At 45.3% G+C, this 21,532-nt stretch overlaps 2 protein-coding genes and 1 long non-coding RNA gene across 5 annotated transcripts in view; 2 read left to right on the top strand and 1 right to left on the bottom strand.

The window, feature by feature from the left end:
- Nucleotides 1-864, top strand: part of LOC144584043 (uncharacterized) — a 1,448-nt gene extending 584 nt beyond the window's left edge. Inside the window, exon 2 of the long non-coding RNA XR_013538049.1 lies at nucleotides 697-864. This is a non-coding gene — a long non-coding RNA (uncharacterized LOC144584043). The remainder of the gene's footprint in view (nucleotides 1-696) is intronic.
- Nucleotides 1-11,152, top strand: part of TARDBP (TAR DNA binding protein) — a 23,715-nt gene extending 12,563 nt beyond the window's left edge. For both annotated transcript variants that reach the window (XM_020782184.3, XM_020782183.3), the window contains exon 7: nucleotides 10,564-11,152. In XM_020782184.3, the coding sequence (XP_020637843.1) occupies nucleotides 10,564-10,619 (56 nt within the window). In that variant the 3' untranslated portion in view covers nucleotides 10,620-11,152. The remainder of the gene's footprint in view (nucleotides 1-10,563) is intronic.
- On the bottom strand, nucleotides 1,201-21,532 carry MASP2 (MBL associated serine protease 2). Of its 2 annotated transcripts, XM_072977528.2 has the most exons (11): nucleotides 20,206-21,532; nucleotides 18,839-19,064; nucleotides 18,046-18,223; nucleotides 16,612-16,743; nucleotides 11,806-12,002; nucleotides 10,827-10,974; nucleotides 8,877-8,995; nucleotides 7,596-7,674; nucleotides 6,637-6,774; nucleotides 6,046-6,120; nucleotides 1,201-2,036 (listed from the first exon to the last, which is right to left on the bottom strand). In XM_072977528.2, the coding sequence occupies exons 1-11, from the start codon at nucleotides 20,271-20,273 to the stop codon at nucleotides 1,261-1,263; spliced, it is 2,136 nt and encodes a 711-aa protein (XP_072833629.2). In that variant the 5' UTR covers nucleotides 20,274-21,532; the 3' UTR covers nucleotides 1,201-1,260. The 2 variants fall into 2 exon arrangements, with proteins under 2 accessions (XP_072833629.2, XP_072833630.2); XM_072977529.2 differs by lacking the exons at nucleotides 1,201-2,036; nucleotides 6,046-6,120; nucleotides 6,637-6,774; ... (2 more) ...; nucleotides 10,827-10,974; nucleotides 11,806-12,002 and adding an exon at nucleotides 15,507-15,698.

Here is a 21,532-nt window from a genome sequence, read left to right as displayed (position 1 = left end):
AACAAAGGCCCTGTGTGAGCAAATGTACTACTTGTTTCAGTCACCTGCTGAGCATCTCTTAATTACTGAGGCTTTGCAGCTGAAATAGATGTGATGTTGACAATTTTCTCTTGCGGTTCAAATTTGTGTGGGTGTGAATTGAGTCTCGGAGCACTTTGGTCTCAGCAGTTGCAAATGTAATGTTGCAGCCGATTGAACAGCACCTCTAGGGGTCTTGCGCTTTCCCTCTGAGCTACATACATCTTTTTTTAAATGTGTGTTTGTTTCTGGCTGGTGGTATTACCTATTTATATGAAGTTGTCTGAAATATTTGGGGGCTTGTCACTCATTGGGAAGTTTTATCACTGCTACAGTGGTTGTCAACCTTAATGCTTGTTGCCGGGTATAAATTTAGAAGGTGCTGAGTTTAAATCAAGCAAATTAGCTCCAGCAGATGTTCAAGATTAGGCCTCCTCAATGAGCTGCAGAAAGGAACTGACACAGGTTTAATGTATTTAGATCCAGTATCTTGAGTTTGGGAGAATACTTAGGCTGTAAATCTGTCAGTGGCAACTAGCATATTCAACTAATTCAACCTTTGCTTTTGGAGAATATTTTAACATCTCAGTGTTGAGTTTAAGGGAGGAGCTCACATTTCAGTTTGGCTCAAAATGGACAGCTTCTCTAATACAGCGGTTTCCACATTACTTTATGCAGGGAGGTGTAGAAAAGAAGTTGGCAAATAAATTATTCAGTCTGCTACTCCAGCTCAGCTCAGCTCACTCAAGATGAAGAATAAAATCGCTCATTTATGGATTTTATGGCCTGGTAGAAGATTCACCACAAGAGGGAAGAGCACGTGGCCAGCCCTTCTGATAATATAAATTTGGGACAGGGAACCTCCAAGGTGTTCTTGTTGTATTCAGCCTGTAGCTGTTTATGTGTATCATGGCACTGGGACAGAAAGGAGAAAAGAGTGTGAGAAGCTAACTATTAAGACCACTCTCTGGCCTGCTTATAAAAAGTACTTAACACAAGGCTGGTCTTGCTTCTAACTGTGTGATTGCCTGTTTTTTGTTTTATTGAAAAGTGTTCTGACGGAGCAGTAGATCAAGTAACATGCCAAATATAAGGGCACAGTTATGTGTGTGTACTCATACGTAAGACCCAGTTAGTTTGACAGAGACAAGGAGATGTACATAGCATTGCAGCTCTAGAAAGTTATGGAACAAAGAAGACAACTTGAGTTTTATTTTGTTGAGATCAAATGTTAATGATCTGTTACGCATTTTGTGCCATGATGTCTTTGATCCACGAGATATAATTCGTGACTTTGGTGTAAACGCCAAAGACCTCTGCAGCACCACAGTCTAGTCCCCAGGACACAATGCCGCCAATAAACCGCTTTCCTGTCTGAGAATCCAGAAAGACTAACGGACCTCCACTATCTCCACTGCAAGAATCCTTGCCCCCTTGCTCATGTCCGGCACAGAACATGTTTTCTGTCAGCACCAGCGGCTTTCCCTCTATCATCCGGTTTGCAAAGGCTGCTTTGCACCTCTCTGGATCCACAACATCTAGCTCAGTGTACAAGAGGAAAGGGGACTGCCTCCTTTTCTCTGTTCTTCCCCAGCCGGCGACGGCGCCGACGTCACTCACATTCACGTGGAATCTGCTGCTTTCCTCAGGCAGGCAAATGGGGGTGATGTTCGCATGGATGGGGACTCGGTATTTCAGTTTGATCAGAGCTATGTCGTTGTCGAAGTTGATCCCGTCATTGGTGAAGCCCGTGTGAATGAACACAGATTCTGCCCATGCCTGATGGTAATGAGCAGCTCGTTTGTTTAGTAGCCCCATTTTCAGGTTCAGGGACGAAACGTCTACCAGGTTGGCAATCACATGAGCGGCAGTTAAGACCCAGTTATCGTACAAAAGAGCTCCACCCCCCATGGTTCCATCGGCATTGGTGATCAGAACTTGCCACGGGAACTGGCCAGGCAATGCCTTCGCCCCACCAAAGATGCGCCTCAAGACGTTTGAGTACTGGACGCCACAAACTGTCAAGGAAGAAAATTCTTAACGTTAGGTTTGGGATGTCTAAACCAAGTCTTAACCAAGACTTGGGATGTCAGAATGTTTCTTAGCGGCAGGTATACCAGGAGTTAGCAGAGCAAACTTTTGCTGAACAGAGATATTTTAGCAGCATAGAGCGGCAAAGATTCCCAATTTCTGGCATATATTTGCATACAGTAGTGCCTCGCATAACGAGCGCACTGTTTAACGACGAATCCGCATAGCGATCTATTTTTTGCGATCACTAATGCGATTGCATTGCGATGTTTAGATAGGGAAAACATCGCATTGCGGTGATCGGTAAGCGTTTCACTTATCGATCTTCGCATTGCGATGTTTTTAGAAAGCTGATCGGCAGTTCCAAAATGGCCACCGGGTAACCAAAATGGCCGCTGCAAGCATTTTCACGCGCTGCCCTCGCTTACCGAGGCGGCAAAAATGGCGGCGCTATGGAGGATCTTCGCTCAATGGTGAGGTTTCGCCCCATAGGAACGCATTAAACGGAGTTTAATGCGTTCCTATGGGGTTTTCCTATCCGTATAGCGATGTTTCCGGATAGCGACAATTAATCCGGAACGGATTAACGTCGCTATGCGGGGCACCACTGTATAGGCTTCCTAAATACCTTGTTCCCCTGAAAATAAGACAGGGTCTTATATTAATTTTTGCTCCAAAATGCATTAGGGCTTATTTTCAGGGGAGGTTTTATCATGTACAACAATCTACATTTACTAAAATGCAGTCATATCATCTTCTGAATGCTGCACAATGGTGGAGGGTGGGGTTTCACTTAACTGGGGCTTATTTTGGGGGTAGGGTAGAATATACCAGATGGGCGGGATATAAATTGAACAAATAAATAAATTACAAGCATCCTGAAAAATCATACTAGGTCTTATTTTCAGAGAAACAGGGTAATACTCCATTGTTTGAGGTAGAGATGGTTGGACAGCATCTTGAGCCCTCTGCTTTCAGAATGGGGTGCGTGTCTGGAGTAACCACTGTTCCCCATCAAGTTCTCTGCCCTTAGGAAGATACCTGTAGTTCACTAAGTGCTGGGAATTTGGAAACACTAGTTATCTCCCATCACACACATTTACAGTAAGGAACCCCTTCCCCCCATCCATGGGATCAGTATCTATGGATTCACTTAATCACTGCCTGAAAATATTAAATTAAAACCCCTAGAAATACATATGTATACTTATTTCCATAGTGTAATTACCAGAACAGGTCACTAGAGGAAACCAGAGACCATGCAATTATAGTGTTTGATTTTTCTCTATTTCCTGGCATCTAGCTTAGAACTGATCCCCGTGGATGCCATGGTCCTACTCTAGCACGGTTCATAGGGTAGCCGTGCCATCGGCGGATTAGATATTTGCTCATAGGAATAGTTTTTTTAACTGGTTATGTATTCATCCTGCCTTGTTTAATTTGTCTAAAAAAGCATTCAAAGCAACTGACCGCTCCAGAAAGCCTAAAAGCCTTAAAACCATGATGACAACCAGTAAAAATTAAAACAATTGAAAAGGCTGGATTGAATAAGCTGTTTTACTGCAAGCCACACTGTTTGTTAGTCCAGTTAGCTGAAAATTTGGGGAGGTGCAGAGAGGAGACTGAAGAGGCTGGGGACTGAACTTGGGCTTTCTGTGTAAAAAAAGTGGCTTCTGTGTTTTTAAGTGACTCTGAATATGAGAATTTTAAGTGGTGTACTTGTGCTGTCGTTTTTGGAATGTAACCCCCTCCCCCAACATCTTGAAGCCTGAAAAAGCAAAAACATGTATTGTGTCATATGAAAATTAAGCCATTATCAGCTTGTTCATTTGACGAGCGTTTAAGAAAATATTTTGTGGTATTTAAGAGAGTACTCCAGTAATGTGTGAATGTGACGTACTGTTTCTTTCACTAATATGATTGTCTCGCCTGCTAGTATTTGGGGTCAGAAAGGAGGTCTTTATAGATTCCTCAAGCTAGAGAATGGGAATTAGGGGATACCCAGATTTTTGGACTACAACTCTTATAAATTCAGGTCGATATGGCAGATGGCAGGTACTGATGGAAAAGGGGCTGCTTCCCTGAGACTGTTCTAGCCACTTAAAAATCTAGGGAACAATAAGGGACAAACGGGAGATAAAGTGTGTATACTTCCTTGGAAACGTTCACCATTAGCAAAAAGGACCGAAGAAATATTTTCTTCAAGAATTAGTGTAGCTGTTTTTAAAGACCATCTTCAGGTACAGTTTGCCAGGGACCCTGGCCACTGTCTTGGAATGGTTTAAAGGGAAGATGGCTTCCTTTGGAAGGAGCATTTTAGGAATTTTCTTCCCCTTCAGTTCAAAGGGGCACAGGCCCTAACAGAAGACAGCAGTACGAAGCCACGGCTGTTCAGTCCCTTGCGATAGATGTGGTGGGAGGCTTGCTTTGTATGCAGAATCCTACAGACTCGGGAAGACTGTGTTATTTATTGCAGTGAGGCCAGGCAGGATCTTGTGGCATTTTCAGTACTGACGGGTTGTGCATGGCCCAAGTTTTGGTGAGCTGTGGCCCACAGCCGAATCTGACAAAATGCGTTACGGTCTGCAAAAACTCAAGTACAACAGGTTAGTTTTCACTGCATGTCTCAAGACTGCTGTAATTCATGGGAAGAGCCTGTCTAAAACCAGAGAGCTGTAAACCAAGGCAAGGGAAGCATTTGATCCTCTGAACTGTTTCAGACAACTACCTGTATAAGATAATGGGTGGGGAAAGTCTGACTTTGGGGAACCAAAACCAGTGTTGGGATGTGCTGACCCCTGAAGAATAGGGAGTGGGCGGCCTCTTGAATATAAGGCAGATGTTGACATGCCAGGTTTTGAGGGTGAAGTTGGGGTGAAGCCAGGAGATGGCTCACCCCTGCCTCAGTGGATCTTTGTCCTGCCATAATATGTAAGACTTACTGTTCCAGTGACTGAATTTTGGAAATAAAAAGGAAAGTTCCAGTACATATATTCTAATCCATCTTGCGACTGATGAAATATTCAAGACCCATAACTTTATGATGGAGCACTGGCAAGCCGAGCGTGTTAACTGCTCCCTTTTCTCCCCTCTAAACAAGAGATGAAATCTATCATCACAGCTGCCGTGTAATAGGTTTTAAAACAAAAACTTGGCTGTTTTATATGTCTTAGTTTTCAGAAATCCCTTCTAGTTTCTATCAAGAGTTACAACCGTCAGCATTGTTGGGTCAAAATGGTGATAGTATTTTTGCAAAGTTGGTTTGTCTTCTTTTATAAGCTGCTTATCCCTGCCTTTGAGGGGCAGGTTGATTTCAGTGAATATAGTTTATTCATAATAAAAAATGGTCAGTATCCTGTCGCATAAGTTCCCTTATGCAGTGGGAGTCATGTCATCAACTCTTTACTTATTAAAGAGCTCTTTTTTATTCCATGCTATGTGCAACTGCTGAGCAGTGTTGTGACACGTGTACTCCAAAACTGAAGAAGTAATTCTTTAATTAACAATAGTTTGTTGCTGCTGGGCAATGTTACTCCGGTTGTACAGGCGGAGCTATGCAACAAGGCCAATGACCAATGTATCAGAAGTACGTAGTGCTTTATTTTACTTTATATATTAATATGTTTGTATCCTGCCCTATACATAAAGGTCTCAGTTCTGTACAGATTTCTGTACACTTTAAATTGAGCTGTTAACAGATTCTCTGGCTTTCTTTTGAGTTTCTGCCCTTAAATGTTTCATCTGCTTTTTTTATTGCAGTGACTTCAATACATGTTTCTTTTAAAGGGGTTAATTAATTAATTTTAAAAAGGGGGTTTAAAGTGGGATAATTGGGTGGCAGAAAGTGGGATAAGAACATTCACTTCTTCACAACTTATGAAGCTGCTTCATAAACCCCTATAGAACAAACTGTCAGAACAAAGAAAACCACACACTAGTGAGGCGGTCCCAGGAAGACATCCTGCCCATGTATTAGATGGCAGTTTCGCACGTTACCTGGTTCACAGGTGGGAGGCGCTTTCTTTCCCTTGGAATTTCTCCAGTAGCCATCGGGGGCACAGTGATAGCTCCCTGCATGAAGGTTAAAACACTCAGTTAGAAGTGTAGGTATCCGTCCTTCAAGAAGCAGCTGGCTACTTCTAGTCAGTGCCGTTCCTGCTGTTAGTCACCTCTGTGTAAAAGCTCCCTGTGAATCCCATTCTCCCTCCAAACAGCTGGAAATTCCAGGTTTCCATCAATATAGTTCTCTTTTATCGCTCTGGCTAACATTTGGTTGCCTGATTGACTGTAGGTGCTGACAGCAGACTTAACTTTCGTTCTAAAATATTCACGTCCTTCCACCGTTTAGGGTTGGCCGCATCCCTGTCGCTGTAGAAGTTATAATTGCAAGGCCAGAGGAGTAAAGCTTTCTTGCCTTAAGTTGTAAGAAAGCGGTTCTCCTCTGTAAAACTGTCATGTCGTTAGGCCTTTTGTACAGCAGGCCACTCCTGGTTTCGGTCTCTGATTTTTCTTATCAGAATATATGCATATACACTGCTGGGGGTGGGGTGGAACCAAGGCATGGTGTCTTTCATTTATGGTTCTTACCAGAAAGCCCTGCTTTCAGAGCATAGAAGGGTGCTTCACAGTTATATTTGATCTCAGCTTGGTACGTGGTAACGCTGGGTCTCGTAACATAGACCAGGGTCCCGTTGGCAACTTCCTCGGCCGGGCCGCAGTCAACAACTGCAAAGCAAAGATCAGCTTTAGAAAGACTTCAGAACAAAAGAGGATCCAACCTGCAAAGGAGACTTCACTACAGACACATTTCCAAGTATTTCCTGGGAATCCAGTGTGCTCCTTTGGAGGGCAGGGGTTCCCAAAACAGGATGGGGCAGTTTGTGGCTTTTTGTGTGTTTTTCTAGGGAAACCCCATCATCCCCTCAACACCCTGATGGGAGATGGGAGTCCGAAAAATACCTGAAAGGCCAAAGGTGCTTGCCCATCTCCCCCAAAGGCACTTGTATTTCGTTGAAATAGTTATAAAACGGGTGTGAGGTGTGCTGAAAACGGATGGCTTATTTAAAAATGGTGAGGAGGATTACCTGTCTTGCCTGTGAACCCCTGCTTTGGATGGCTTGTGGGCAATACATTGGGAATGGAAAGAAAAAGCATGCGCGGAAACATCGTTTTTGTTGTTGTTTGAAAAAGATAGCTAAGACTAATAAGAGCAAAGACATGGCTGACCAGAGGTCCTAGGAAGACTTTGAGAGGAAAACAGTAGGGGGGAATTTTAATGTTTTTGTAACAACAGTGCAGCTTAAAACTGAGGTGGCTGCTGATTTGTCTTCCAGCTGAGAATATTCCAATGAAAGCAAATTTTATTTCACTCTGGTTCAGGCATCATTTGCCTCCCACACTCTATTTTTATTTTATCTTATGAGAGAGTTTTGTGCTGGCAGACGGACTATAGGAGCCATGCAAGAAATAATTTAAAGAGTAATCTGCTCAGCTGCTGTGAATCCAGAGACCACTGTACCCCCTTCCAAAGCCAGAGTTTAACCTACTGGTGCATTGAGCCATAGGCCTGTTCCATGTGCCATCCTTTTGACATACGGCTGTGAAGGATTCTATGATGAGCTCATTCTGGGTAGAGAAAGAAGAAGAAAAAACACATCCATTAATTTGCCCCCACCCCCCGGTTAAGATCATCCTAGCTCTAACAGTTTAAAAGGAGGGTCTCTTTTAGGGAAGCACTTTTACTACAATCTGAGACTCTACTTGCCATTGGTGATCAAAAATGTAATCCAAACAGTGAATGTGTGTGTTATATACTGAAGGCAGGGAAGGCTGGGTCTGACCATTGGGGCACAATCTCGCATGCTTCTGCATATATTTTTCTTCATAAACTAATAGTAATAAATACTAGAATGACTGAGTGTTTTCCTTGGTCCCCTATTGTGAATTAATTCTGTTAATAAGAGAAGATAAAATCCCAAGTGTGAACATACTGGGATTGACACATTTTATATGTTAGATTTACCATATAATCTTGAATATAATCTTGAATCAACTGACTTCCTTAACACCTCCCCTTGTGAAAAGCCGTCAGAGAAAACTTGGAACTTTTGGGGTGGTGGTGGGGAAGTTCCATGCTTTAAAGTTTTTACTAGTTTGAAGCAAAAAATGCGCAGCCTTGGAACGTGTAAGCTTTTCTGACGGGTGGGTTTTTGTGGCAGCAGTTCCAAACATGAGAGAGAGAGAGCAGGAAAACTGGGGGTTAAGATCGTTTTTTAAAAAAAGCAGGGGATCTGTAGAGGCCAGGAAGAGATAGCTGGAACATTGTGAGTTTTCAAAGAGCAGGGTGGAGTGGAACAGTTATTTCTGGAGAGCAAAAGAACTGGAGGAATGATGCTGGGGCACTTAACACTCCTCTTTCCTTTCATGCTCGTCGAGAGCTGCCCTTGTACTGAGGGAGAGCAAGAGGGGAATGTCCTCCCTCCTTCCTTCTAGTCGACATGCAGTTGTTTCTCAGGGGTTCGTATCTAGAGGGATCACTTTGTTAACTGTAAACCAAAAGCCACACCGTCCCCCAGCACCACTGATGATGTCTCAACAGGCTGTTTTTGATGTTGCTATGAGTGTAGCTGCCCCTTTTCTTGAACCTGAAATGCTGTTCCTTTCACCAGATTGGAAACAGACAGTGAATTTACTGTTGGGTGATTTGTGTGAGAGACAGATGCAGTCGAGTGACTGCTGCAGCACCCACACCTCAGTTCCAAATACCAAAGTACATGCACAGGAACACTAGAAGAAGAAAACAGAAGCCATGTAATACTTTTACCTACTTCCAAAAGTACATAGCCAACATCGCAGGAGAGATGATAGGACTCTTTCATAATATACTTCGCTTGCACTGGAGCGATCCGACCATGAGGTGGTGCTTTGGGATTAGGGCATGGCAGAGCTGCATAAAGTTGGCAAGGGAGTAGAAATCATTAAATCGAAACTTAACATTCCCAGCAAATCAGAATTCCATATGAACATCAGAACCTGGGATCTGGTTATCTTGTCTTGGTCCCCTTACTAACCTATTAATGCACACAGTGACATGCTTTTATCTTCTTTGGGCTACTAACAGCACCAAAGGAAATGTCCTTTGACTTTCGTTCAGAACATGGATCCATCTAGCTCAGTATTCAAGGGATATTCAACTTTGGGCCCTCTAGAGATTTTGGACTGTAAACCCCATAAGCCTTAGTCTTGCATAGGATGATGGCTGCTGTCTAAAACATCTGGAAGGCATGATCGCACCCGTACTGACAGGAGGCAGCCCTCCAGAGCAAGACCCGTCTTTCTCATCTGTACCGGGAGATGCTTGACACTGAGCTGAGGGCCCCTTAATGTTCAAATCATGTGAAGTTGGGCCTTTCTCCAGATGGCTCAGATGGAGGGGGATCACCGTGACCAGCTCTGGAGAAAACTGGTTTAGGAAGTCCTTTCTGAAGACGGCTTGTCTCTACGATTCAGAATTCCCTCCTTGTTTCTGAGCTTTTGACCAGTATCCTGTTGAGCTCCTCCTGAACAGCAAATCCAGCTGGGGTAGTAGCATGAGATTGCATCACTTGGCCATGCATAGAGTGGGTTCGCTTCTTGGAGATTGTCACTTCTCCAAGCCATTCAGTCCCACACTGTTATGTTGGTGGGACTTGGTGCTCAGCAGAAGCTCAGTAAGCTATTGGGCCTTTTATTTGCCGCCTCCTACCATCCTATCCAGAATTTGTTCCATAAACATGCAGCCTGCTCAGTGTATTGATTTAGGTGTTTTAGGTCCTGAGAAAAGCTATTGCTCAATGATGGAGCACACATATGATATAGAAGATCCTGCAGTTACTCATTGGGTTCCTCTTCCTAAAGGAAAAGCTCTAGCATGGTGGTAGGACACATTCCCTGCAGAACGGCCCATATTCAGTCCCTGGCAGCATCTCCAGCTGGGCCTTGGAAGCATCTGAAGCCACAGAGATCCACTTGGCAACCAGGGTAGACGGACTGATGCTCTTAGGCTTCCTTAGTTCCTAGCCCATGAGGAAACTGCCCTCTGAGATGGAACCTCTGCCAGCTGTTGCTCAGTGGTCGTGTCCCCCTAGGCCTAATTGTTTTCATTTCAGGAACTGCATGGTCATTTGGAGGGTGCAGGTGGACCGAGCCACGGAAGAAGAGCAGAGAAGAGTTGGGGACGGAGGGAGGCAGGGTGGGGCATTTGACCGCAGGCCTCCAGTTGGGTTCTGTGGGCCTTGCCAGATGTTTGATGAGGCCCATCCCATCAGGCTGACCTGGCTTTGCTGCTCCTGCATGGAAAGATCCGTGGATTGGGTGGGGGTTCTCAACATTGGCCCCCCCAGGATGGAGGTCAGTTCTGGTTTCTCACTCTTGCGACCTTGTTTCTGTCTTGCCCCCTTTCTACATCTTCCATTTGTAACCCACCCATGTTTTCCCCCCTACCACTTCCACCTTTTTTTCTTCTTCTTGCCACAGATAACCCATTAAGGAGAGAAAGACAGAACGGCTGCATAATGCCTTTTGACTGGTAGCGCTAGGAGCCGTCCATCTGGAAGGCCTCCCTAAGTCTCATCAGAATGTTCAGAAGAGCCCTGCCGGATGAGACCTGAGGCCCACCTCACCCAGCATCCTCGTTCCCCACCGTGGCCAACCAGATGCTCACAGACGGGACATGGCAACGTAGACAATGGCCAACATATGCCATGGTTGCCCACTCTTTTCTCAGACAGACCCTCTACCTGTTGTGTTGTATCTGAGCTTCCATCCGGTGTGAATGCCGGAGGGGTCGGTGGTGAACTGGATTTCCACGTTATGGCTGCGTGTCTCAATTTTGGGAGGAAGGGTGTTCCCACAGAACGGGCCGAACTCTTGCTTGGGTGTTTTAATCTGGAACAAAGAAAGGAAAATCTTGACATTCGTAGTTACAGCCCGTGTGTCTGTGTCTGCATGATGAAGACGCTGTCTCTTCCTTCTCCCTCGGTCCTTGTCCACTTAATTTTGCTTCCATGTGGATTTTTTTAATTAAAAAAAATGAAAATAAATAAAAATTGATTTTAAATGTGAATTGTGCAAGACAGAGCTTTGCCATTGGTATGAAGCCATAGATCAGTGTGCCATAGCAACCGTATTCTGATGAATATCCATAAAGATCTTCATCAGGGTAATGTATTCAAGGTTATGCGCCACCTGAAAATATTCAGAAAGGTGGTGGAGGTGATGGGGGGGAACATTATCAGTTTCCTAGGACTCTCTCTTACTAACTTCATAGTCACCTCTTTAGAACAGAAAAACTTTAGGGAGAGAGAAAAGTTGGTGGTGCACTCAGACAGAGAAAGAATCTCATCCATTTGCTCTGGAGGGGATCACTTCATGGCAAGTGATCTCCTTTAAAGCGACTCTTCCATCTGTATGGAAATTGCTCTAGCCCAGTCCTCAGAAAGAATATAGCCCTGCCCCTTCATTGACCAGAAAAATCCAGCATGAGCATGGATCAAGACTGGGCTGGTTTGCCATGACCACTTGGGAAATAGCTGATTCTGAACTATGCGACAAGTCATCCCCATCTGCCTCTGATTGCACCCTGCGTCACCTACAAATCGTTGAAACGTTCAGCATGAGCATTTGCAGCCTGAAAGCAATTTTAAACAAATGCAGAGAGGAATAAGCTTACCAAAGAGTAGTGATGCTTTGAGAACACAGAGAGGACGCCCAACTGACCTTAAGGATGTCATAAGGGCATGGGACGTCTGGGTGGGTTTCTACATCAAAGGACTCCACGAATTCTAGGATGACCATAAATCCCTCTTCTACCTGGATGCCATAATTGCACTGGGAAAGCTTGGGGTATGGGTTGGGATAATTCGGACTGGTGATTTCTCCAGATCTTGCTGTCAGCACCGTTTTGGGACAGTAAGCTGAAAGAAAGAGAACAGGAGAACAAAGTTTTCCTCATGGGATCAAATATCTGTGCGCATGATCTTTTTGTAAAGGAGAAATCGTCATTTCTAGGGGGAATTAGACATTTCCCCTATCCAGAGAGTTCCAGTTTGTTCTAAGCCAAAAGGAGATCTTGAAGAGAAAGAAGGGCCAAATAGAAATCTTTCCGGTTGTTCATGGTGAGGGTGGTAGCAATGGAGAGGGGCAGTGGCGAACCTGTTGTTTCCATTTTTCAAAGAGGGACCAGCCATCGTTTTAACATCAGAAGTTGCTTTCACCAAGTCAGAGTCGTTTTCTTCTGTAATTCAATATCATGCACTCTGGTTTCCTAGGCTCTCACGCAAGGAGAAATCTTTGTAATCTCCTCATTGACCTTGGGACCTTGTGCATTTAAAGCGTGTGTTCCGCCCTTGAGCTGCCATAGTTTTTTTTTTTTTTGCATGTAGGAAGAATGGAGACCGTGTTATATCATGCTAGATCGTTGGTCTCTCTTGCTTACATCCGTCTGCATTGATTGGTCACTATTCTCCAGGGTCTTGGGCAGAGAACTATTGACTTTTGCTTAATCTCTGTCATGCTTCCTTGTGAGGAAGGTTCTCTGATTCCTTCAGTCAGTTTAATTGCTCTTTTCTGCACCTTTATCTGAAGAAGTCTTGGCCAGATGAGCTGGCAACCACCTGGGTCACCTAGCCATGGTCTTTTGTACTCTATGATCTCCCGTGCTGTATTTCTTTTTAAAATTATAGTCTATATTCCTAAAAGTCCACCTATATGTCTAAAGTAGCACAGGTAGATCCTTGACCACTCCTGTCTTTTTTGCGGGGTGGGCTCCATTACCTCCTTTTTGCTTGTTTATTTTTGGAGACAAGAGAATCACAGTCTGGTGGAAACAAGGGGAGGGAGAGAGAAGGACAGGAAGAAGGATGACACAGAGAGACATTGAAAATGGGATGGCAGAAAAAGGAAGACCGATCAGGAGCAAGAAAAGAGAGGAGTGGTGGAACGAGAAAGCAGAAGGAGAAAAAGGGGGGAAAGAAAAGGGGGCATAGGTGGGGAGCGAAAGGATGGTCAAATTAGAGAAAGGAAGAGAGAAAGAAGAAGCAGGTTCTGTCCACTTTCCACCCACCACTGGCTTCTTCTCTGCTCCGCTTGCTCCCAGTAAAACAAGTGTTCACACATATATGCTGTGACCCACTTTGGATTGCAGCTGTCGGCTGATTCACTCTCCCTCCCCTTCTCCAGGAATACGAAACTAAAAGCCACCTTTTGGCTGCTCTCTGTTGCCAGGCATGTACGAGCAGAGATCATTGCAGCTGGGAAAAAGCCAGCAGTAACCCATGCTGGCATGCTCTGAGCCACCATGTCTCCTGCTGGCTAGGGGAGGCAGGGCCGATGAGTTAGCAAGCGCCCGAAGGAACTCTGCTTGTGAGCAGTGCTCGGTGCTTCCAGGGGTCGGGCAATGCTTAACCGCTGGCGAGGCTTCCCTGCTAACTGATTTATGGAGGTGGATGGATGGAGCCAGGCTTGACATGTACACTTGGCTTGTCGTCGCCTGCACAGTGGTGAAGCTCTCAAGATGACGCAGCATCAGAAAAACATTTGATTTCTCAAGCCTCCCCCTTTCCTTCTCTCTATTTTCCACTCCTGTCTAAATTTTGAGAGAACAGTTTTGAGGAGGCAGGAGAAGTCTACAACTTTTACAAGGCACAGAAAGAACCCTTTTTGAAAAATAGGATAAGGAAGAAAAGGACACCAGTCAGGGTTGATGGTGTTACCGGCATTAGCCACTCAGCACCAACGGCATTGCAAATATTAGTCCATCAAGAAGACAGCATAGGCATTATCTGATTAAGGCCAGTAGTGTCACAGACACAATTCAGTCAGCATCAGTGGTACTGTTATCCCATTATGTATCTGTGACAGTTTACCGCAAACCTTGGCAAATTCCTGCCTGTCCTATACTCAACCCTTCACAATTTAGTTGGACAAAGAGGGAAGAATTGTCTTTTAAATAGATCAGATATCTTCCAGGGAACATCTTGACCATGGACATTTTTAGAACGGATTCTCCATTTGGGTTTTATCCTTCCTTATATGTGACTGCAGGGAACTGCCTTTATTAAAGGCTGTATTTTTATTATTTCACAGATCTGCAATGGTAAAAACATCTATCTGTCTCCATCCATATGAAGGCTTGCAAAAAATGAAAAAGAAAGAAAGAATGGTGCCATTTTTTATGCAGCCTTTGCCCATAAACTCCAGCTGGGTTTTAGGAGTGTCAAGAGAGCGTTCAATTATACTTAGGCCTATATTTTTATTAGAGATATGCCACACAGCCCACTAGGGACTTGAACTCTGAGAAATGAGCCTGTCTCAACTTGTGAACTTATGAAGACTGGATCATTAGGTCTGAGATTAACAGCGGGTCGTAAACTGTTACGGCACACCTCGATAAGGATATCTCCAAGAGGAAAAGAAAGGAGGGGGTGGACAGGTTGTGGGAATGACCTGTGGGTATGTGTGTGTTTGTGTGTGGACATCACATGATGACCTTATTCCTCGCCTAGAGTGTTTCAGATGGCAGATCAAAGAAAAACATACTGTACATCCAGATATTATACAGCCTACGTGCCTTGCATGCAGAAAGCTAGTGTACTGAGAACCCTTCTCCACGACTCATTAACATTCTGTTCATAGTGAGTTTCTTTGAAGTGGGTTCCTTTGTCAGACAGCATTTAAAGAGAGAACCCCAACCTTGTGATCTTTCCCCATTCAGCAAGAGCCATGTTATCCTGTTCACCTGATACAGGCAGGGGTGGGGGAAGAATAATCCTTCAGAAATGATTGGACTCTGGCTCCCATGAGCTCCGGCCCGCGTGGGCAACAGTTAATGGTATCCCAGTGACATCTGGAGGGCCACCCGTTCCCCATCCTTGGGATCAGGTATATTTGTCCCAATTCAAGAATACGGTCCACGTCACCAGGGAGGATGAGTTCCCTGCCCTGCCAATCACATGTTCCTCCATTAATTACTTGAGCACGGACAACATTGGGGTTGAGCTTGATGGGTTTAGTCCATTCTGACTAAATGGCAAGAAGGAGGAAAAAGCCATAGCTTGGAGTTCAAACGGTTGCCTTAGATGTCCCATGGTTCAATTCCTGACATCACCAAGCCCTTTGGAGAACCCAGCATTGGCGGGTGGGTATATCCCACCTTTTTCCCAGTCCAGGACAAGATAGTCCAGACCAGTGGACTTGAGACTTTAGACCAGCCTATCTGATGGACCCTCCAGATGTTTTGGACTGGAGTTCCTATAAACCTCAGCCAAAATGGCTAATGGCCAATGTCCAAGATCTCTCAGCCAGACTAGAAAATGAGTTCATTTCCAACACCAGGATCCATAAAATAGAATGGCGTGTACTGCTTTATATATTTACAGTATATGTGTGTGTGCAAAGTTAAGGGTTGCAGAAAGCTTGGGGAGCATAGGGAAAGCCATTTTTATTGACTGCCGGAGGCAGACCGAGGTGAGAAGGGAAAAAGAAGACCTACAAGCATGAATTAATGAGCATAAAGCTCCTTGGCATGGTGGTGTCAAGCTAGGATGGGGGAGCTGATACGTCTGTCTCCATCTCTGCTTAAGTCACGAAGAAGCGAATTTATTTAGTTCGTGCTGCAAAATAAAGGAGGGATAAAGGAGGGGGCAGAAAAGAAAAGAAAAGAGAGCGAAAAGAAGCTGGTGAATAAAATTTATAGGCTTGAAGCAGAAAGTGTTTTTAATGTTTTTTCTCTTTTTTATTTATTGTTCTTATATTTTACTTATTAATTTTTAAATCTTGCTTTTATAAAATGCCCCCAGAAATATCAATGAAGAGTGGCAAGTGTCTTGCATCTAATCAATCTAATCTAATTTAAGTAGTAAATGACCTAAAGATCATGCAGCCTTAATTATAATATAGGGCAGGTAATTATTTGGCAAGAAGGGGAACCCATAACTAAGAAGAGGGAGGGTTTTGTTTCCATTTGTTTTCCCAAAGAATTTAGCGAAATCTTCGCAAGTGGTGTGGAAAGAATTTGAGTTTTGCTTTTTGTTTTTAATTTTTGGGGAGAAAGCAAAACTGACGGATTCTTATCTAGGCCTGTGGCTTTGAATGCTGCACTCTGCAGATGAACCTCTGTGTATTCAATCCATGTAGAACACAGTCATTGCTGAGAAGAGCTATACCTATACAATTTGACCCCCCGCCGCCACCCAGAATGTGGAAAGAATAGGAGGTTTGGGGGCAAAACTATAGACATCAGGAGAAAGTGAAATGGACAGAACGGCTGATTCTTCCAAATCTGCTCCTTTCAAGTTTTGTGCTCTCTGATACTTGGAAACTGTCTTAGGAAATTGAGTCAGACTTTTGCTCCGTTCGGTACCGCACTGGTAGCAGTTATTCTTCACTGATTCTTTCCTTGCCTGGAGGCCCCTGGGTTTTCCCGGCTGGTCTCCCCGCTGTGGGCTAAGCTAAGCGCCTCTTCCAAAGTCAGACCCCTGGGCTCTGGAAGGCATACGGGTCTCCCTACCTTCTGCCCCCACTCACCTGTGCACGTTCTCTTGTCCTTGTGCAGCTGGTAACCGATCTGGCAGCTGCAGTAATACCCGCCCAGGTAATTATGGCAGCGATGGTCACAGAGCGGCTCCCCGTCGACCTCCTGTTCACATTCGTTGATGTCTGATGCAGAGGGAAGGAAGGAAAAGAAAAGAAAAAGAAAAACCTTTGCTCAAACTTGGGGACAAAGATGCAAAATCATAATGGTGTACAGTAGGACCCTCGTATCCGCATGGGATGAATTCCAAGCCCTTCTGTGGATGCTGTAGAAGGCGGATAGTAGTGAACGGTATACATAAAATGTTCTCTGGCATACTCCAGTGGCCAGTTCTGGTAAGCTCATCTGTAGAAATATATATTTCGAGGATTTTTCTTACAATATTTTCAGACCTGGCTACTAATCGTGCAGATAAGAGGGTTCCTCCTGTACTATCAAGTCCATCCCAAAACCCTGCCAGGGTTTTCCACCTCTAAAGTATTTGGAGGATTATTTTACCAGTTCCTCCTCCTGGGGTCGCTCTGGAACCACCCTGCCACTTGCGCAAGGCTGCACAGGAGACAGGGCACACAAAACCTCCATCTGCAGCGTGTGTGCGTGCTTCACAGGATCTTGGCTAGCCCCTATCTCAGAAGACACAGAGAAGAATCAAACTGATGGACCTTGGATCTGCAGCCAGGCTGCTCCCCACTCATTGAGCATGGGTGGATGAAGGAATAATTCGCACCCATAGCAGTCACTGTTGTGACGTACCAGTGTGTCTGCTTAAGTATCCCAGTGGCAGGTTCAGCCCTTTATCTCCTATTCAGTGACACGTAGAAGCCTGCAAACCCTGGCCGGAAAATCTTGGAACCTGGAATCTGAAATGCACTGTGAAGTCTAATTAAATTTTCCATAGAACGAGAGGCATAAGCAGAAGTGCCGACGATGGTATTCAGAAGACCCTGTTCTTAATAATGGTCTTGGCTATTTACAAGCCCCTGATTTATCAGATGGGCTTTATGTACGAGTAAGATACATCAAGTGCCGTCAAAGTCAGTTCAGACAGCGACCCTTTTAAGGGTTTTCTAGGTAGCCAATGTCCCAAAATGGTTTCCCATTCCCTTCTTCTGGAGAGGGGGATCCCTGGGACAGTGCAGCTTGCCCAAGGCTGTTCAGGCTGGCTCTTCTGGGAGCCTCAGCAGGGAATCGAACTCACAACCTCTGCAGCCAGAGACCTAAACCAGTGATCTATTCAACCAGGTCCCTGTAAGACTAAACCTCTTGATGTCTGACTGGGTGTCCATCTCTCTTGTGTACGTTTTGATAAAGTCATTGCTGTGGGGAGACTGGCTTGTTGCAGACATTCGGTGCCTCTTACAGAACATCATGGTCTCTCACTGGATGTGAGCAAGGAAAGCCACCTTCCACCCCCCACCACCCCTCACCTTCAGCAGCGAAGAAGGCTTCAAAGCCAGTGAACTCTTTCTCGTTGGAGTAATCGGATCGGAAGGTCACCGCTAAATTGTTGTCGACCGAATAGTACGTCTTGTCCCCTGGGGCTTCCTCAGTATCGGTGCTCTGATGCCCACACAGGGTAGCCAGGATTTTCCCACCTGAGCGCAGCTGTGGAGGAAGTGGCCGGCGGAAAAGAAAAAAAGGTATCAGGAGCTGGTGGAGGTCTTCCCTCATTTTCAGTGGACTCCGCACTGCTGCCAGAGTGAGCCCCAGATTATACCTAAAGAGACTGATCTGTCTATAAAAAATGGCATCTTTAGCTGCCCTCAATCCTCTGGAGATCTGTGTTTTATTTCTGCTTCCCTCAAAGTGAGGCATGCATTTAGAGGATGGGCAGAATGGCCTGGGATATCTATTGCAAACTCTGGAATTATCACCTTCCCCAGCTCCTCAAAACATGACTTTTCGCCCATCTTGTTCAGTGTGGCCTGCTCTGAAATCAGCAACTTCTGGAAGGTCATTTCATTCACATCTTGGTAGCCACACTTCCACTTTAAAACAAGCTGCACGAGGAATACACGCCTTGTTTTAAAGCCTCCAGGAACACGATCCTTCTTTAAAACAAGCTGTGTACTCACTGAGCACCTTGTTTTAGCAGAGTTTTTTTAAAAAATTATTTTTCACAGTTGCTGCAGAAATGCCCCCTCCCCAAAAGGCAACCAAACCCTAAACCTAATTATGGAACAAGGTCAAATTGCTTGCTGCGCCTGCCGTTCCACATACTTTCACGTAGTCGTATTCGCACTGGTGGGAGAGCTCCATGTTGAAATGTGTGAAGTATATCCGGATGGCATAGCCAGGGGTCACTGTAATATTCCATGTCCTCTCTTTGCTGTTGGGATAGACGTTCGGGAAATCAGGGGATGCAATTCTCCCATACAGTCTTTCTAGCTGAAGAACATCTCCAAGCACCCCGTTGCAAAAGAGGATGATGAAGAAGCAGCAAAGTCTGTGGGAAGAAAAAAAGTGGGGGAAAGTAGCAAAGAGCATGCTTGATCTTCTCCCTATGACTGTGGTCCCCAACCTTGGATAACCTACATGTTCTTGGACTGAAACTCCCAGAAGCCTTTGCTTTCTGTAAACAGGTCAGCCCTTTCGAAAAGGGCCCCATGCTGGGAAGTTATCCCTCCCACCTTCATCTCTGAATGGAAACAGGAAGGGGCAAGGTCTGCTTAAAAGTTCTTGGCAGATATGGGCTGTGCTCTGCCTTTCACGATAGAAGCCAATCGCCCCTCCAAACGTACAGATTCTGTGTCCAGCAATGATTAACAGTGGCCGATAAGAGCTCCGATAGAAGCAGAAACCCAGCGGACTGAGCTCTTCTCTCTAGGCTTGGGCAAACTGACTGACAGTGCCCCATAGACCAGCCCTGTGGGGCCCCCACAACCGTGCATGGTTTGGGGGGGCAAAGGCTTAAGGCTGCCCTCAGCAGAAGGAGCCGTCAGGCATCTTGGAGTGGCAAAGCAATGCGCCATCGGAGCCAGTGATCCCCAACCTTGGGGTCCCCGGAAGTTCTTGGATGACCACTCCTGGAAGCCTTCCCCCACGAGCTGGGCTGGCCAGGATTTCCAGGACTGGTCGTCCGAGAACCTCCAGGGACCCAAGGTTGGGAGCCATTGATTCCATAGACCCCCTCCCTTTCTTGAAATGGTTAAAGCCAACCTCTCACCTTGCCTGAGCAGCCCATGCAAGCCACACTTCAGGGCAGAGCTTGGAAACGTTACTTATTTTTTACTGGGGGGGGGGGGAAACCACACCAGCCAGCATTAGAGTGGCTGCAGTGGTCATTCTTCCCATGTGCCCTGACATAGTTATGGTATTGCCTTGTTCTTCTCCAAGTTCACAAAAGACAACAACATGGGGACGGAGCATGGGAACACTCGGGGCACCCTCGGGGCAAATCATGGCCGATCTTTCCACTCCAGAAAATTGGCAGCAACCCCAACACCCAGCCCTGTAGACCAGTGGCTCCCAACGTTGGGTCCCCATAGGTTTCAGATGACTGCAACTCCCAGAAGCCTTCCCCATGAGCTGTGCTGGTCAGGGCTGCTGGGAGTTGTAGTCCAAGAACATCTCTGAATTCAACCTACCTCATTCCTGAGAAAACATCCTTGCCATTTTTCACCACGTTTCTGTGACCCATCGCTGTCCTTAGCATAGGAAGGCAACCAGGAAAAGCTGTCCTCCTGTTGGTTTGTCGAGGTGTGCGAGTGTGTGTCCAAATTTTGATCTCCCAAGTTTAATCTTGTTCTGTCCCTCTGGGTCCAGGAAAGCCGAAACCGTTTTGTGAGAAACCCAACGGATCAGCAGGAGCGAGCGTGTGGTTCTCCCTTCAGTCCATTCCTTCCTTCCTTCCTTTTCTGTCACCCTCTGTTTCTTACTCTCTTGTTCCCGAGAAAGAAAGCGAGGGCCGAGGGAGACGGGAAAAACACACCTTTGCTGTCTGTTGCATTGAATTCTGAAACCTTCACAGAAAGGCCGGGTTGAGCAACTGACTCTGTGTTTGTGTTGGCATCGAAATCAGAGTCAGGGAGATAAAAGGGGTGGGGGAGGTACCGGGAAGCACAGGATTTCTCTCTTTTTCTGGAAGACGAGGCAGGCGAGGGGCTGGAGAGGTATTTGGCAACGTCAGGTCTGTTTTGTCAGTTGGGCCTTTCCCGTTCTTGTGCAATGTGGGTAAGTAAACACGAGGACAGCCTCCCAGCCTCCCCGGTTTTGCGGAAGGCAGGCAGGCAGGCAATTCCCACTTCTGTTCCAAAATATGCATCATGCTAGCAATTATGAATGGTGCCTGTATCTAAATAAATCAATGGCGCCTGAATTTAATCAACACTAGAGCAGATCTATTGAAGCGGTAGCTGAAGGCTGGCCCAACACTTATGTGTAAGTCCTTTTGATTCAATGGGTCTTCTCTTTTGGGGACTCCCAATGGGACCGAGGCCTCAATATTACTCAGTTCCGTCAACGTTGGGGATGTCAATGTCATCTTCTTGCAGTCATTGCCACTTTTCCATTTATTTATGTATTCACTGTATTTGTGTTGGGCCTTTCTGCTGGTCAGCTCCAAGGGAGATATCCGCCTCTTTTCCTCTTGACATTATCCTCACAATAATCCTGTGAGGTAGGACAGGCAGAGGGTATATGAGGGCCACCGAGGTCATGCACTGGGTTTTACTGAGAGGCATAAACCAGCACTTGCCAACATAGTTATATATAAATATAAAATATAATACTTCTTTAATTCCTTTTTAAAATATTTGTATCCTTACTGTTTTTAGCTTTTAAATATTGTCTTTTAATTGTTGTAAGCTGCCTTAGGTCCTTTTAATTTTAAATAAATATAAATATAAGGATGGATGGACGGATGGACAGACAGACAGACAGACAGACTCCTGTCTGATTCAAATGCTACAGAGG

The sequence above is a fragment of the Pogona vitticeps genome, chromosome 7 (genome assembly GCF_051106095.1).
Source record: "Pogona vitticeps strain Pit_001003342236 chromosome 7, PviZW2.1, whole genome shotgun sequence".
Lineage (NCBI taxonomy): Eukaryota > Metazoa > Chordata > Lepidosauria > Squamata > Agamidae > Pogona > Pogona vitticeps.
The sequence above is the reverse complement of the archived record's forward strand: the minus strand, read 5'-3'. Positions and strand labels throughout refer to the sequence as shown.